Source organism: Nilaparvata lugens, chromosome 13, assembly GCF_014356525.2.
Source record: "Nilaparvata lugens isolate BPH chromosome 13, ASM1435652v1, whole genome shotgun sequence".
Lineage (NCBI taxonomy): Eukaryota > Metazoa > Arthropoda > Insecta > Hemiptera > Delphacidae > Nilaparvata > Nilaparvata lugens.
This window is the reverse complement of record NC_052516.1, coordinates 2,678,029-2,690,857: the sequence shown is the minus strand read 5'-3', so window position 1 is coordinate 2,690,857 and position 12,829 is coordinate 2,678,029. Positions and strand designations below refer to the sequence as shown.

Genomic DNA, 12,829 nt, shown 5'->3' with positions numbered 1-12,829 from the left:
CTCATCTCTCATCATCATCATTCGCCTCATCACCCACGCACAAGCCTCAGGCACATGTGGGCATCATCCTCAGCAAAGTGGCTTGGAAGCCACCTAAAATTGTAGCTCCACTCTAAACTCATCATCACCCCTCCCCATTCCCCACGCACAAGCCTCAGACTCATGTGGGCATCACCTTCAGAAAGAAAAATAAATTTAAAAAATTTAAATTGGCGAAAACGATATCGATTCTTTATTGATAGGAGAGTGTCGATATGCAGTGTTATCGATACCGATGTATCGATATCATTTGCTTGCTCAGCTGTAAGTTGTAAATTTTTGTTTGTATTCTACGTCAACATTATTCTAGACACGTCAAACTTATTTTTATTGGCTTCCAAAGTGATTTATCAAAGCTATTTTCAACTGATAAAGGATCACAGAACAATCTTCAGAGATATCCAGAATTTAAACTGAGTATTCATAGAAAAACTGGAGTTCGGCACATTGCATTTATAGGTTAGTTTTCTTGATTACCTTTTATATTTCTACTTTATTTATTAAGCTTATTCGTTCTTAAAGTCTACTATAGCATTAACTTGTGCAGTGCCTTATCATCTTTCAATTGTTCTAAGCTAATGACCAAAATGTTTACATTTGGTTCTAAATCTTTGTTACTGTACTTATTTGTTATTTTTCAAGCTGTAGAGTTGATGATTTTGTAAGAATCAAAGGTATTGTATACCGTACTACAACAGTCTAGAGCTTGACAATGTTTTTGACTCGTAATACATTAGGACACCATGTTTGTAATCAGTGGTGTCCGTGTGTAAAAAGCGAGCTGGAGGTCTCCTAGGAGTGTCCTGGTTGGCGATCCAAGTAAGACCCGGTTAGAGTCTATCTTCCAAGTAAGAAACCAGTTGTTCACCAAATCCTGGTGGCAGGTAAATCTGGTGTCCCAGCATGGTGTTCTCATCTCCTGATGTAATACAAGCCTTATCTTTGATTACTATTAGAGACAACCATCCTAGCTAAATTATGCCAATTCAATTTAATTTTAAAAACACCAAATTGTTAGATTGAAGCCTTTACATAGCAGCACTTGAAGTCTCTAATCAACTCTAGAGTTGATGATTTTGTAAGAATCAAAGGTATTGTATACCTTACTACAATAGTCTAGAGCTTGACAATGTTTTTGACTCGTAATACATTAGGACACCATGTTTGTAACCAGTGGTGTCCGAGTGTAAAGCAAGCTGGAGGTCTCCTAGGAGTGTCCTGGTTGGCGATCCAAGTAAGACCCGGTTAGAGTCTATCTTCCAAGTAAGAAACCAGTTGTTCACCAAATCCTGGTGGCAGGTAAATCTGGTGTCCCAGCATGGTGTTCTCATCTCCTGATGTAATACAAGCCTTATCTTTGATTACTATTTAGAGACATCCATCCTAGCTAAGTTATGCCAATTCAAACACCAAATGTTTAGATTGAAGCTTTTACAAAGCAGCACTTGAAGTGTCTAATCAACTCCCAAAGTCAGTAAAGGATGCTGAAAAAATGATGTTCAAACGAATGATAAAGAAGCAACTAATGGAACGACCCATCTATTCGCTGATAATAGAACTACAGGACCAAATGGTTAGGTTGAAGCTTTTACAGCACTTAAATTGTTTAATCAGCTCCTAAAGTCTGTAAAGGATGCTGAAAAAATAATGTTCAAACGAATGATAAAGAAGCAACTAATGGAACGAGCCATCTATTCGCTGATGATATAACTATAGGACAGAACTGGAGGATGAGCCTTTATCCTCCAATGAGGTCCATGGCCTCACCAGAGTCTGAGGGGATCTATCCCCGTTAATACGATCTATCCAGGAAGACCTGGCCCTGATCACGACTTGGATATTTGGGAGGTATCCCAAATTTTCCATGACACAGTCTGTCTGGTCATCCCAGTCAACGACTAATGATTCAGGTATCAAGTAATTGTAAGTAATTATCTTCTTTTCCTAATCAACTAAACCACCAAATGAATAAAAAAGTAAATTCGTATGGCTTTTGTTGGTGGGGAGTCCCTTGCGGGAAGGTCCCACCGCCTGAATATAAGCCGTCAATGGGCCTTACGACTGTCATACTGTTACCAAATGAATAACTTGCTAATTATAATCATCTTCCTTCTTCTCCAGCAGGTTATGACAATTTGAAGCAAATCTTGCAACTATGAGTGGAGAGAGTAATAAAGAAATGATAGTGTTGGTAACTGGGGGAACAGGACTAGTTGGTAGAGCAATTGCTCAAGTCATTTCAAGTGATGATGAAAAAAGGCCAAATGAAAAATGGATCTTCATTGGATCCAAGGATGCTGATTTAAGGTGAGTCTATTTGTTCACAATTTTTGTTGAGTATTTACGATACATCTACATTCATATATTTGTGATATAAATGACACTGATTTAATAAAATAATAAGACACTCCTTGTGTCATTTTTCTTCCAAATTAAGGTGATAACACAGTACAAGATAAGGCTAGTTTTTCACGTACAATTCCTTTACAATTTTAGTTCAAAATAAACATGGAACTACATATTCCAATCCCAACAGGAAGAAATTAATTTGGAGGCCAACATAACTTTTAGCAAAGAGGTCATGTACACAGTTACAACACAAGGAGGAGGAATGATATAAATTTGCTTCATGCCAGACTGACTCGATCGCATAATAGCTTTTCTATCCTTTGTTCATCCAGGATTCTCAACAGAATTCTGGTGTATATCCTTGAGCAGGAGGAGAAAATCTTTGGGAGGGCATTTCGTGAGAAGCCTGTGAGTCTGGCACTCTACTCCCTGAATGAAGTTGAGGCAACACAGTGTTTTCTGAGATCTGAAGAGGCAATAACATTTTTTCTGAGGTCTATGACTGACCTCCCATCTTAATCTTAGTTTTTGTTATCAACTTTTAATTTTTTGATGCAATCTATCCAGCAAGTGATAGAGACTACTGAAGTACTGAATAACAGCACTACTGAATTATTGAATAAACTAAGAATATCTTTTTAAATTCAATTAATCTAGTTATGAATATATTTTTTATGCTATGTGACCAGTTATGAATACATGTCTAATGTTATGTGTTATGAATAATGGAGATGTTAATGAAAAAAATTCAAGTTAATGAAAAATCAAAGACACAATTTCACTTGCTGGATTTTTACTTTTGATAACTAACACTTTAAATTTGAAAATCATTTGGAACAGGAGAAGTTTTTAACGTATTTCTAGTTTCTGATGTGATAATTTTATGAATAAATAAGTGATTTGTGATATAGGCCTATTTTGTTTATCATTTGCTATACCATCTGCTTCAAGCTATTTTAATATATGTATTGCTCAATCTTTTTTCCTTTCAACAGTGACTTGGAACAGACTAAGCAACTATTCGCCAAGCATAAGCCAACCCATGTCATCCATTTAGCAGCCAAAGTTGGTGGACTTTTCCATAATATGTCTAGTAATCTCGATTTTCTGGTGAGTAAACTGTTCACTTATAATTTTTCTAGGCGAGTTTGTGAAAGAACAAGTCATTTCTCATATAAATTTCCACTTTGAAATGTCTGTCTGGATTCAGCCTTATGTCCTCTCCCCATATATTTCAAATTATTATTTGTGCCTCCATTACTGAATGAATAGCTTAAATAAATATATCGTGAATTGATTGAGCTACTTTGGAAAATGTATTGAACTTTATATAGTTTTGTTATTATAATAAAGTCTTGTTAGGCTATTATAAGATTGTGAATGAATTGATCTACTTTAGAAAATATTTTCAGTTCTATCACAGAATAAAGTACAGTTTCATTGTATTAAAAATATTACACGATATGTTAATATACTCATATCCCATTATGGTTTCCCATAAATAGATTACAAATACATATGCAATGTATACAAAACATTACATATACTATGATACTGCACAGAATACAATGCTGCATTCTGTGGTTCTATGTAGTTATTAATCATTCAGTTTTAAAATTTTGTAGCTCAGTCGAGGAGGTCGAGGTTTATTAATTTAGTATTCAAGTTGACAATGTAGATTGTTTGTAAACCTGGAGACCACACCAAGAAGATCTATAAATCAATCATTTTTAAGCAATTTTCAATTATTTTCCTTTACAGAGAACGAATCTACAAATCAACGACAACGTACTTCATACAAGTTTTGAAACCGGGGTCGAAAAAGTTGTATCATGTCTGTCAACTTGCATTTTCCCTGACAAGACGACCTATCCCATTGATGAGACTATGGTAAGATATTGATTTTTAATTGTCTTTATCAGTTAAGAAACTGATGAATGTAGTGAGATTAACATTAATAAGTTGATGTAAATGATGTGACATGTTTGTCAATTATTTTTTTCCACTGCATTCTATAGTTGATAGCTGTGATTCAAGTCCAATCATTTGATAACATTTGTTTTTTCATTTATTTATTGAGAACACATTACATGAAAAAATATATACAACTCGAAGAGGTTTACAAGTAATAGAATTAAATTTGATAGCATCATAGAAAAAAGATAGCACAAAAAGATATCCATATGAAATAGGTCGTTTATGTTCCATAGAGTGGAATACCTTGATTACTTCTGTTATTACCGTTTGGGCCGGGTAAGAGTGGCACAGAATGAGAGACTACCAGCATCACATAGTTACTATAATGATGTCCACGTTATAATGGCAGTAGAGAAAGATAGGAGAACAACGCTGCCAATCCTCTGTCTTGTCAATGCCTTCTATAGACGGTAGCTGATTGATGTAATATTAACTGTTCATTCTCGTTTAAAATTATCAATTATATTTTATTAAGAAAAAAATAAAAAATATATATTTTAAAATGATTTCATAATTAAGATAAAATATTATGTTAATGAATTATATTTCTACATTGTTAAAAACCGATCTGGCAATAGAGCAAAGCGAGAGAGAGATAGCGCTATCCGCTTTGTTGAATGATAGACAAGGATAGCAATACCATTGCTAATCAAACACTGCCATTATAACGTGTACCTTACTATAGGACTATTGGCTTGAGTCAACAGTAACATTTGGAACATAAACGTCCCATACCATGTGATATCTTCTATCTGCTATATTTTCTCTATAATAGAATTCAATTGGAATACTGTTAAAAACATTGAATTGGCATCCATCTAGGTTACTATTATCTTCAACCTGATTATCCTTCTTTATTCTCTATTGATTCATACAAAAAGTACATCATCAAGAATGATAGGGAGAGAAAAAAATAAGGTAACCTTGTGCTATTCCTCTCACAAATTTAGATAAGGTTACGCATAGTCCAAAATAGGCTATAGTGAGGTCCACGTTATAATGACAGTATTTGATCAACTTTGGTTTTGCTATCCTTGTCTATCATTCGACAAAGCCGGGTAGTACTATCCTTTTCTAGGTCCACAACGATGCCAATTATGTTTCTGACAGTGTAGAAATATAATTAATTAATGAAGAGAATCGGCATCGCTATCTTCTATCTTCATCTACTGCCATTATAACGTGGACCTCACTATACATGTATTCTTTTCAATACTTATTCTCTCTATTAAATCTATAATTTTAATTTTGATTGCAGATCCACCTAGGCCCTCCACACAAGTCCAACTTCGGCTATTCGTATGCGAAACGCATGCTGGACGTTGCGAACCACGCCTATCACGAGCAGCATGGCAAGATGTTCACGTCGGTGGTGCCTTGCAATGTGTTCGGACCACATGACAACTTCCATCCACAACACAGTCATGTCATACCGGGGTCTCATACGTCGGCTGCATGCTACCATGCAAACTGGTGAGTGTATAAAGGCATTCACGCTCGAAAGTCAGCATCTGATGAACATAGGTTTGCATCCTTGTCTCTAAGTAGACAAAGAATTGGTTATATACATAGTCTGTATAATAAGTAATCGGACTGACCTCAGGAAATTTTTATGGGCAAAATATGTACAATTTTCCATTAGATATTGCCGTGCTACTAATTTCTCCTAAATCGGTTGGATAGCATTTTTCACCTATTAACCTAAGGAAAGTTATCGGCTCCAAAATAGTAGATTCTTGATAAACTATGAATGGATCTATTGCTTATGAATGAGAAATCCAGTTTTCAGAACAAACCAACTTATAATCTTCAGAAGAATTTTGGCAATATTAAAGAACAACACTTAAACATAATATAGCATCATTACAAGCTAAAATACTTATCCAGTTTATATAGTTGAAAACAATGGCTATAGGTTTGTAAACACAAGAAACAATTAATTATAGACATTATAAACTGTTCAAAACTCAATTTAAAACATTAAAAATTTCAATTAAACAGAAAAATATTCAGAGAGCACAAAACACTTTCATAGCCAGCCACCATTTTTAGAGAAGAACCAAAAGCACAAAGTACAGAGCAAAGCCTTGTAGACACACCTCAAACCAGTGACGACTTCATGAACACGTGACCAAAAAATTATAAATTACAAGTTTAGAATTTACATTTTACATTTGTTCTCAATAAAACTTTATCTCGAAACTGTTATTTTAAATTTATATATCCTCTATATTATCTGTTAATTCTGTTAACTCTGTTCCGGTGATACCATGCAACACAATTATTTACGATAAATTCTCAGTCAAAAAGTTGTCCGTATATCGATTACTCTGATATTTACTATCAAGTTTTATAGATCTCGAATTGAAGATTCGATTTTAATCGAGAAAAAAAGTAATATTACAATATCTTCAAAGTAGTCCCTATTGGAGTCGATAACACGCTGATACCGGATTTTCAAAATCCTGAACGCTCCCTGGAAGTCGGTTCTCGGCAACCTCTATGCTGTCTAGAGCCCTCGTCATAGCACGTTGAACGTTTTCCAGAGTCCCGAACCGCGTCCCCTTAAGTTGTCTCTTGGGGAACAAAAAGAAGTCCGGTGGTGCCATATCCGGGCTGTAAGGAGGATGTGGCAACGTTACTCTCGACTGTTTGGCCAACTGCTCGGTGACGAACAGGTAGGTGTGCGACGGAGCATTGTCGTGATGGAGGATCCACGAGTCGGCAATCCCCGGACGGACTCGATGAACCCGGGCGGTTAGACGACGGAGCACCTCTCTGTAGTAGTGGTTGTTTACAGTGTGGCCGGGTGGCACAAGCTCTTTGTGAACCAAAGAGTTCTTCTTTTTGTTCCCCAAGATCAAGAGACAACTGAAGGGGACGCGGTTCGGGGCTCTGGAAAACGTTCAAGGTGCTACGACGAGGGCTCTAGACAGCATAGAGGTTGCCGACTTCCAGGGAGCGTTCAGGGATTTGAAAATCAGCGTATCAGCGTGTTATCGACTCCAATAGGGACTACATTGAAGATATCTAATGAAAAATTGTACATATTTTGCCCATAAAAAATTTCCTGAGGTTAGTCCGGTTACTTATTATACAGACCCTGTATGCTGCATTATTATAGATATAATGGTTCATTAGCTTTAATCAGAGTTGTCCCTTGAAATGTATGTTTTCAAGGTCACTAATGTCAAGAAGCTATGATATTACTTCTTGTATTTTCCCCGTCATTTTCCGAGGCTACATTAAAGGACATTTCTATGCTGACCCATACCTCTTGACTCTGATGACTCTCACATCAATAGCCCCAGTTGAAGAAATAACCTTAAGAGAAGTTTATAATTAATATTTTGCTGCCGTTTATATGTTATCCTTGACAGGCGAAATATGTTGATTATGTAAATTCGAAAAAGTATTTAGATTGTATGATATTTAGATTAAATTCAAACTAAATAAAAAAAATTAAGTGGTGTGTTAAGCTCCATGGGGTTCGTGGGGCACATAATATGCTCCATGTGATCAATAGTCTTTCTTTCTTTCTATCCTAATAAGTCGTATAGAACTGCAACAAGGAAGCAGCGTGCAGTATGTCAAAAACTACAACATTTTCACAGTTTTTTTATATTACACCTCATATCTAGCTATTCCTTGTCTATATTATATAAAAGCGAAATGGCACTCACTCACTGACTGACTCACTCACTCACTTACTTACTCACTCACTCACTCACTCGCAGAACTAAAAATCTACCGAACAAAAAACGTTCAAATTTGGTGTTCAGTTGGCCCTTTAGAGGCGCACTAAGAACGGATTTGGAAAAATTTCCATAGATACGCCCAAAATCTGTGTTTTCCAGTGTTTTTCAGCGTTTTCTCAAACTTTATCGAGAACAAATGAACAGAAAATGTTCAAATTTAGTACAGAATCTCAGCTAGGGTGTAATAATGTGGTGTTAGAAGGAATTTGCAATAACGTCAAAGATACGCTCAAAATTAGCGTTTTTCCAGCGGTTTTTGCTTTTTCTCAGATTTATCGAGAACAAATGAACAGAAATTGTTCAAATTTAGTACAGAAGCTAAGCTAGGGTGTAATAATGTTGTTTTAGAAGGAATTTGAAATAACACCAAAGATACGCCCAAAATTAGCGTTTTTTGCGTTTTCTCAGTTCTTTCATCAAGTAATAGACAGAAAATGTTCTAATTTGGTACAGAGGCTTAGATAGGGTCTAAAAATTTTGTGATGAGGTGACTTTAATATTTCATCAAAGATAAGCCTAAAATTAACGTTTTTCTCAGCTTTTCTGAGTTTTCTCAGTACTTTGACTTTCTAATGGAATGAAGCCCGCTGATCTCATTTTTGGACGATCCAGTCGGTGGTCCAGGGGGCGGAGCCCCATGGCTAGACGGATGTGGCGAGCGAAGCGAGCCTGACGGCTAGTACTGAATATAACTGTTCGAAATCGTGTCTTTGTTTTAAAACATTTAATCCTGAATTGTATTATTTCTACTGTAGAAAGATTGAAGATTACTACTGTATCGACTGTATTAACTCACTTAATGCAAAGATGATTACATGACCCTGACTTTGGAAAATTAAGTAGAGGAATATCTAGAATATTGACAGCATTGTTATGATTTCTTCTTTAAATTGCCAAGTATAAATTCTACAGTATTGTAGATACTGTTATGATTTCTTTTTCAATTTCCAAGCATAAACTCTACAGTAATTGTAAATATTTATTTATCTATGGATACAATCACAAATCATATAAATATAACTATTGTATTTTAATATAACTTTAAAGTGAAAAAAAAAACACATTGTTTGGTGTGGCGACGACCGTTTTGTGCTGGTATCGCACACTCTCAAGCCCACACCAAGGAATGTGAGTGTTTGTTTTTTCACTTTAAAGTTATATTAAAATACGATAGTTATAATAATAGTGAAGACAAGATGGATAACCAACAAGGATATAAATATGAATAAGAAGGAACAACAGGCTTGGCCCAGCCCAAATCTATTCTATGATTTCTTCTTTCAATTAACAAGTATAAACTCTACAGTAATATTGTAGATACTATAATGATTTTTTTTCAATTTCCAATGATGAAATCTACAGTAATTGTAAATATTTTCATGATTTATCACTTGAATTTTCAATTATAAATACTACAGTATCGTATTTGTAAATGTTATTTCAGGTGGAGACAAATTCACAGTATTAGGCTCTGGGAAGCCACAGAGGCAATTCATCTATTCTATAGACCTGGCTCGTTTGATGGTATGGGTGCTACGAAATTACAACGATGTCGAACCTATCATTTTATCAGGTGAGCATTCCAATCAATTCATTCCTTTCAGATTATGTTTTTATCAAATTTACCTTTTACCACTTTGTATTCTCATAACATCATCTTCTTCTCCCCTTTCTACAGAGTGATTTTTAAGTCATGCTACCCTATTTCAATTCGGCGAATAGTTGGGTTTGTCTTGTCTCAGCCAATGACAGTCGAGCTTAACCGTCATTGGTCGACAGCTAATGGCCAATCTTAGGGCTTCACTCACACTATATTATATCCTGCTGCTCAATGTTTATGCTTCCAGTTTACTAGAGATTGATGATAGTGTAACAAAGGCTTCACCCATACTATGTAATCTTCTGCTCTATGTTCAAGCTTTTAGTCTACTATATTGATTGATAACGATGCAGTTTGATTTGAACAATCGAAACTAGTAACTCAAATTGCTTTATAAATTGGAGGTTTTGGCAATATCAAGCCGTCTTCTTTTCCATACCCTCATTTATTCTTTTTTCCTACAGTTACGTTGAAAAGTGGCCATTGCTGCACTGATTACAGAACGCAAAGAATCACTTTTCCGCTCTAGTGCGGGAAAAATTTTTCTGCACTCCAGATTTGCAACATGGCAACGCAAAATACTTAGTAGGTTATATGGAGCAACAGTGCAGCAAAATCAAAATGAAGTTGGTAACAGTGACTGCTGTGGCTGCTATAGTGAGCAGAGGTGCAACCAAGCACAACGCGCTAATTATTATTCATTATATATTATAACCAAGGACAACGAGGACTTTAGGATTTTAGGATTAAGGTTTTTATCAATAATAAAATTACACAGAAAAACATTTGATGCATTTCAGGCAATTTTACCCATAATTACCCACTTTTCATATTCAATGGTAACTGTAGGAAAAACTTAATGTGAAATACGTGCGCAAAGTTCCTCTGCTGCACTTAAGAAACCATTCCGCCCTCGCCTACGGCTCGGGCGTAAACGTTTCTTTCGGTGCAGCAAACTGTCACTTTGCGCACTAGTTGCACAAATAACTATAATCATTCTTATGATTATTTTTTTCACTCATCTATTGATAATGGTGTAACAAAGGCTTCACCCATAATATGATATCAGCTGCTCAATGTTCAATCTTTCAGTTTAATACAGTATTATCGGGGACCGAGCTTCGCTCTGGGGTACAAAAGCATACAAAATTTATTACGAAAGAAGAAATTCCAATAATATGCATAGTTCATACAGAAATGTTCTATCCAATCACAATGGATTGAGATTAATTCCCAGAGTAATGCAAAATTTTCCCCTCACAAAGGCCCGGTTGCACAAAAGCCGGTTAAATTTTAATCCTGAATGATTTCTCACGTGAACCAAATCAGAGAAGACCATTTCAAAAAGATGGTTCTACTGAGATTAATCAGGATTAGAAATAACCCGGTTTTTTTGCAACCGGCACTAAGTACCTGATTGAATGATTACAAAAGTTCAACAGCGGAGTCATAATTTTGACACAGTGTCATACATATGAACTCGCTCACTCAATTCCATCATCAACAAACAACTAAATAATTATTATCAGCTGTTTTTCCAAGGATGAATAATAATAATAATCCTTTTAATGTCCTTTAGCGAGTTTTCCCAGGGATGAGACCTAGTGCAATCCAATTTTTAAATTGTAAACCTACTACGGTATGCTCTGCATTTCGTGAGAATCGTTAGAGCCGTTTTCGAGATCCGCTAAAATGCAAACATATAAACATCTAAACATATGAACAGAAATTGCTCGTTTTATAGTGTAGGAATATTGATTGATGACGATATAGTTTGATTTGAACAATTGAAACTATAGTGAGGTCCACGTTATAATGGCAGTGAAGAAAGATAGCAGAACAACGTTGCCGATCCTCTGTCTTGTCAATGCCTTCTATAGACGATAGCTGATACAGGTTTATTGATGTAATATTAACGGTACAATCTCGTTTAAAATGATAAATTATTAAGCAAGAAATTATATTTTTCAATAATTTTATAATCAATTTTCATAATTAAGATGAAATATTTTGTTGAATTACTTTTAATTCTACATTGTTAAAAGACGGTCTGCCAACATAACAAAGCGAGAAAGAGATAGCGTTATTGGATTTTTGACGGATATACAAGAATAGCAATGCCATTGCTAATCAAACACTTCCATTATAACGTGGACCTCACTGTATTACAATGCTAGACTTTCTTTCAAGGTGGCGGATTTTGGCGTCATGATACTGGCCGACTTTCCATTCTGTATGTATTCTGTGATAGAGCAGAAGATTACATTACACTATAGTAACTCAAATTGCTTTCTAAGTTAGAGGTTTTGGCAATAATCAAGTCTTATTTTTTCCATGCCCTAATTTATCCATTTATTCTTCAATATATTATTTTATTTATCAATTTCGTTTCAGTCGACGAATCGTCCGAAGTAACAATAGCTGAAGCTGCGCGATCAGTGGCTTCGGCGTTTGAATTTGGCGGTCAAATAGAGTTCGACACTAGCGTTGCCGACGGGCAACTACGCAAAACTGCCAGCAACAGCAAGCTACGATCTCTGCTACCTTCCAGCTTCCAGTTCACCGATTTCGACCAAGCTGTCAGGGAGACCGTTGAGTGGTTTAAGGCTAACCAGGAGTCGGCTAGGCTATGATAGGCGCAAACTAAGTTTAAAAAACATTTTGGAAAGTTTTACTTTCTTTACCTCTGGTAGTAACATAGAGGAAAGATAGCTAAGAAGATGTGTATCAAGTTGAGATTATACTGTATCATTTATGGTAATACCATAGAGGAAAGATAGCTAAGAAGATGTGTATCAAGTTGAGATGCTACTGTATCATTTATGGTAATACAATAGAGGAAAGATAGCTAAGAAGATGTGTATCAAGTTGAGATGATACTGTATCATTTATGGTAATACCATAGAGGAAAGATAGCTAAGAAGGTGTATCAAGTTGAGATGCTACTGTATCATTTATGGTGATACAATAGAGGAAAGATAGCTAAGAAGATGTGTATCAAGTTGAGATGATACTGTATCATTTATGGTAATACCATAGAGGAAAGATAGCTAAGAAGGTGTATCAAGTTGAGATGATACTGTATCATTTATGGTAATACCATAGA

General features: G+C 35.6%; 1 protein-coding gene across 1 annotated transcript; it reads left to right on the top strand.

Moving 5' to 3' along the window:
- The first annotated feature begins 290 nt into the window (after positions 1 to 290).
- Positions 291 to 12,543, top strand: LOC111052341 (GDP-L-fucose synthase). The gene is given in 8 exon segments (XM_039439573.1): positions 291 to 498; positions 2,161 to 2,346; positions 3,384 to 3,498; positions 4,150 to 4,278; positions 5,624 to 5,800; positions 5,802 to 5,838; positions 9,568 to 9,696; positions 12,118 to 12,543. Coding segments are annotated over 7 exon segments (978 nt in total). The 5' UTR covers positions 291 to 498; positions 2,161 to 2,194; the 3' UTR covers positions 12,357 to 12,543.
- The last annotated feature ends 286 nt before the right edge of the window (positions 12,544 to 12,829 follow it).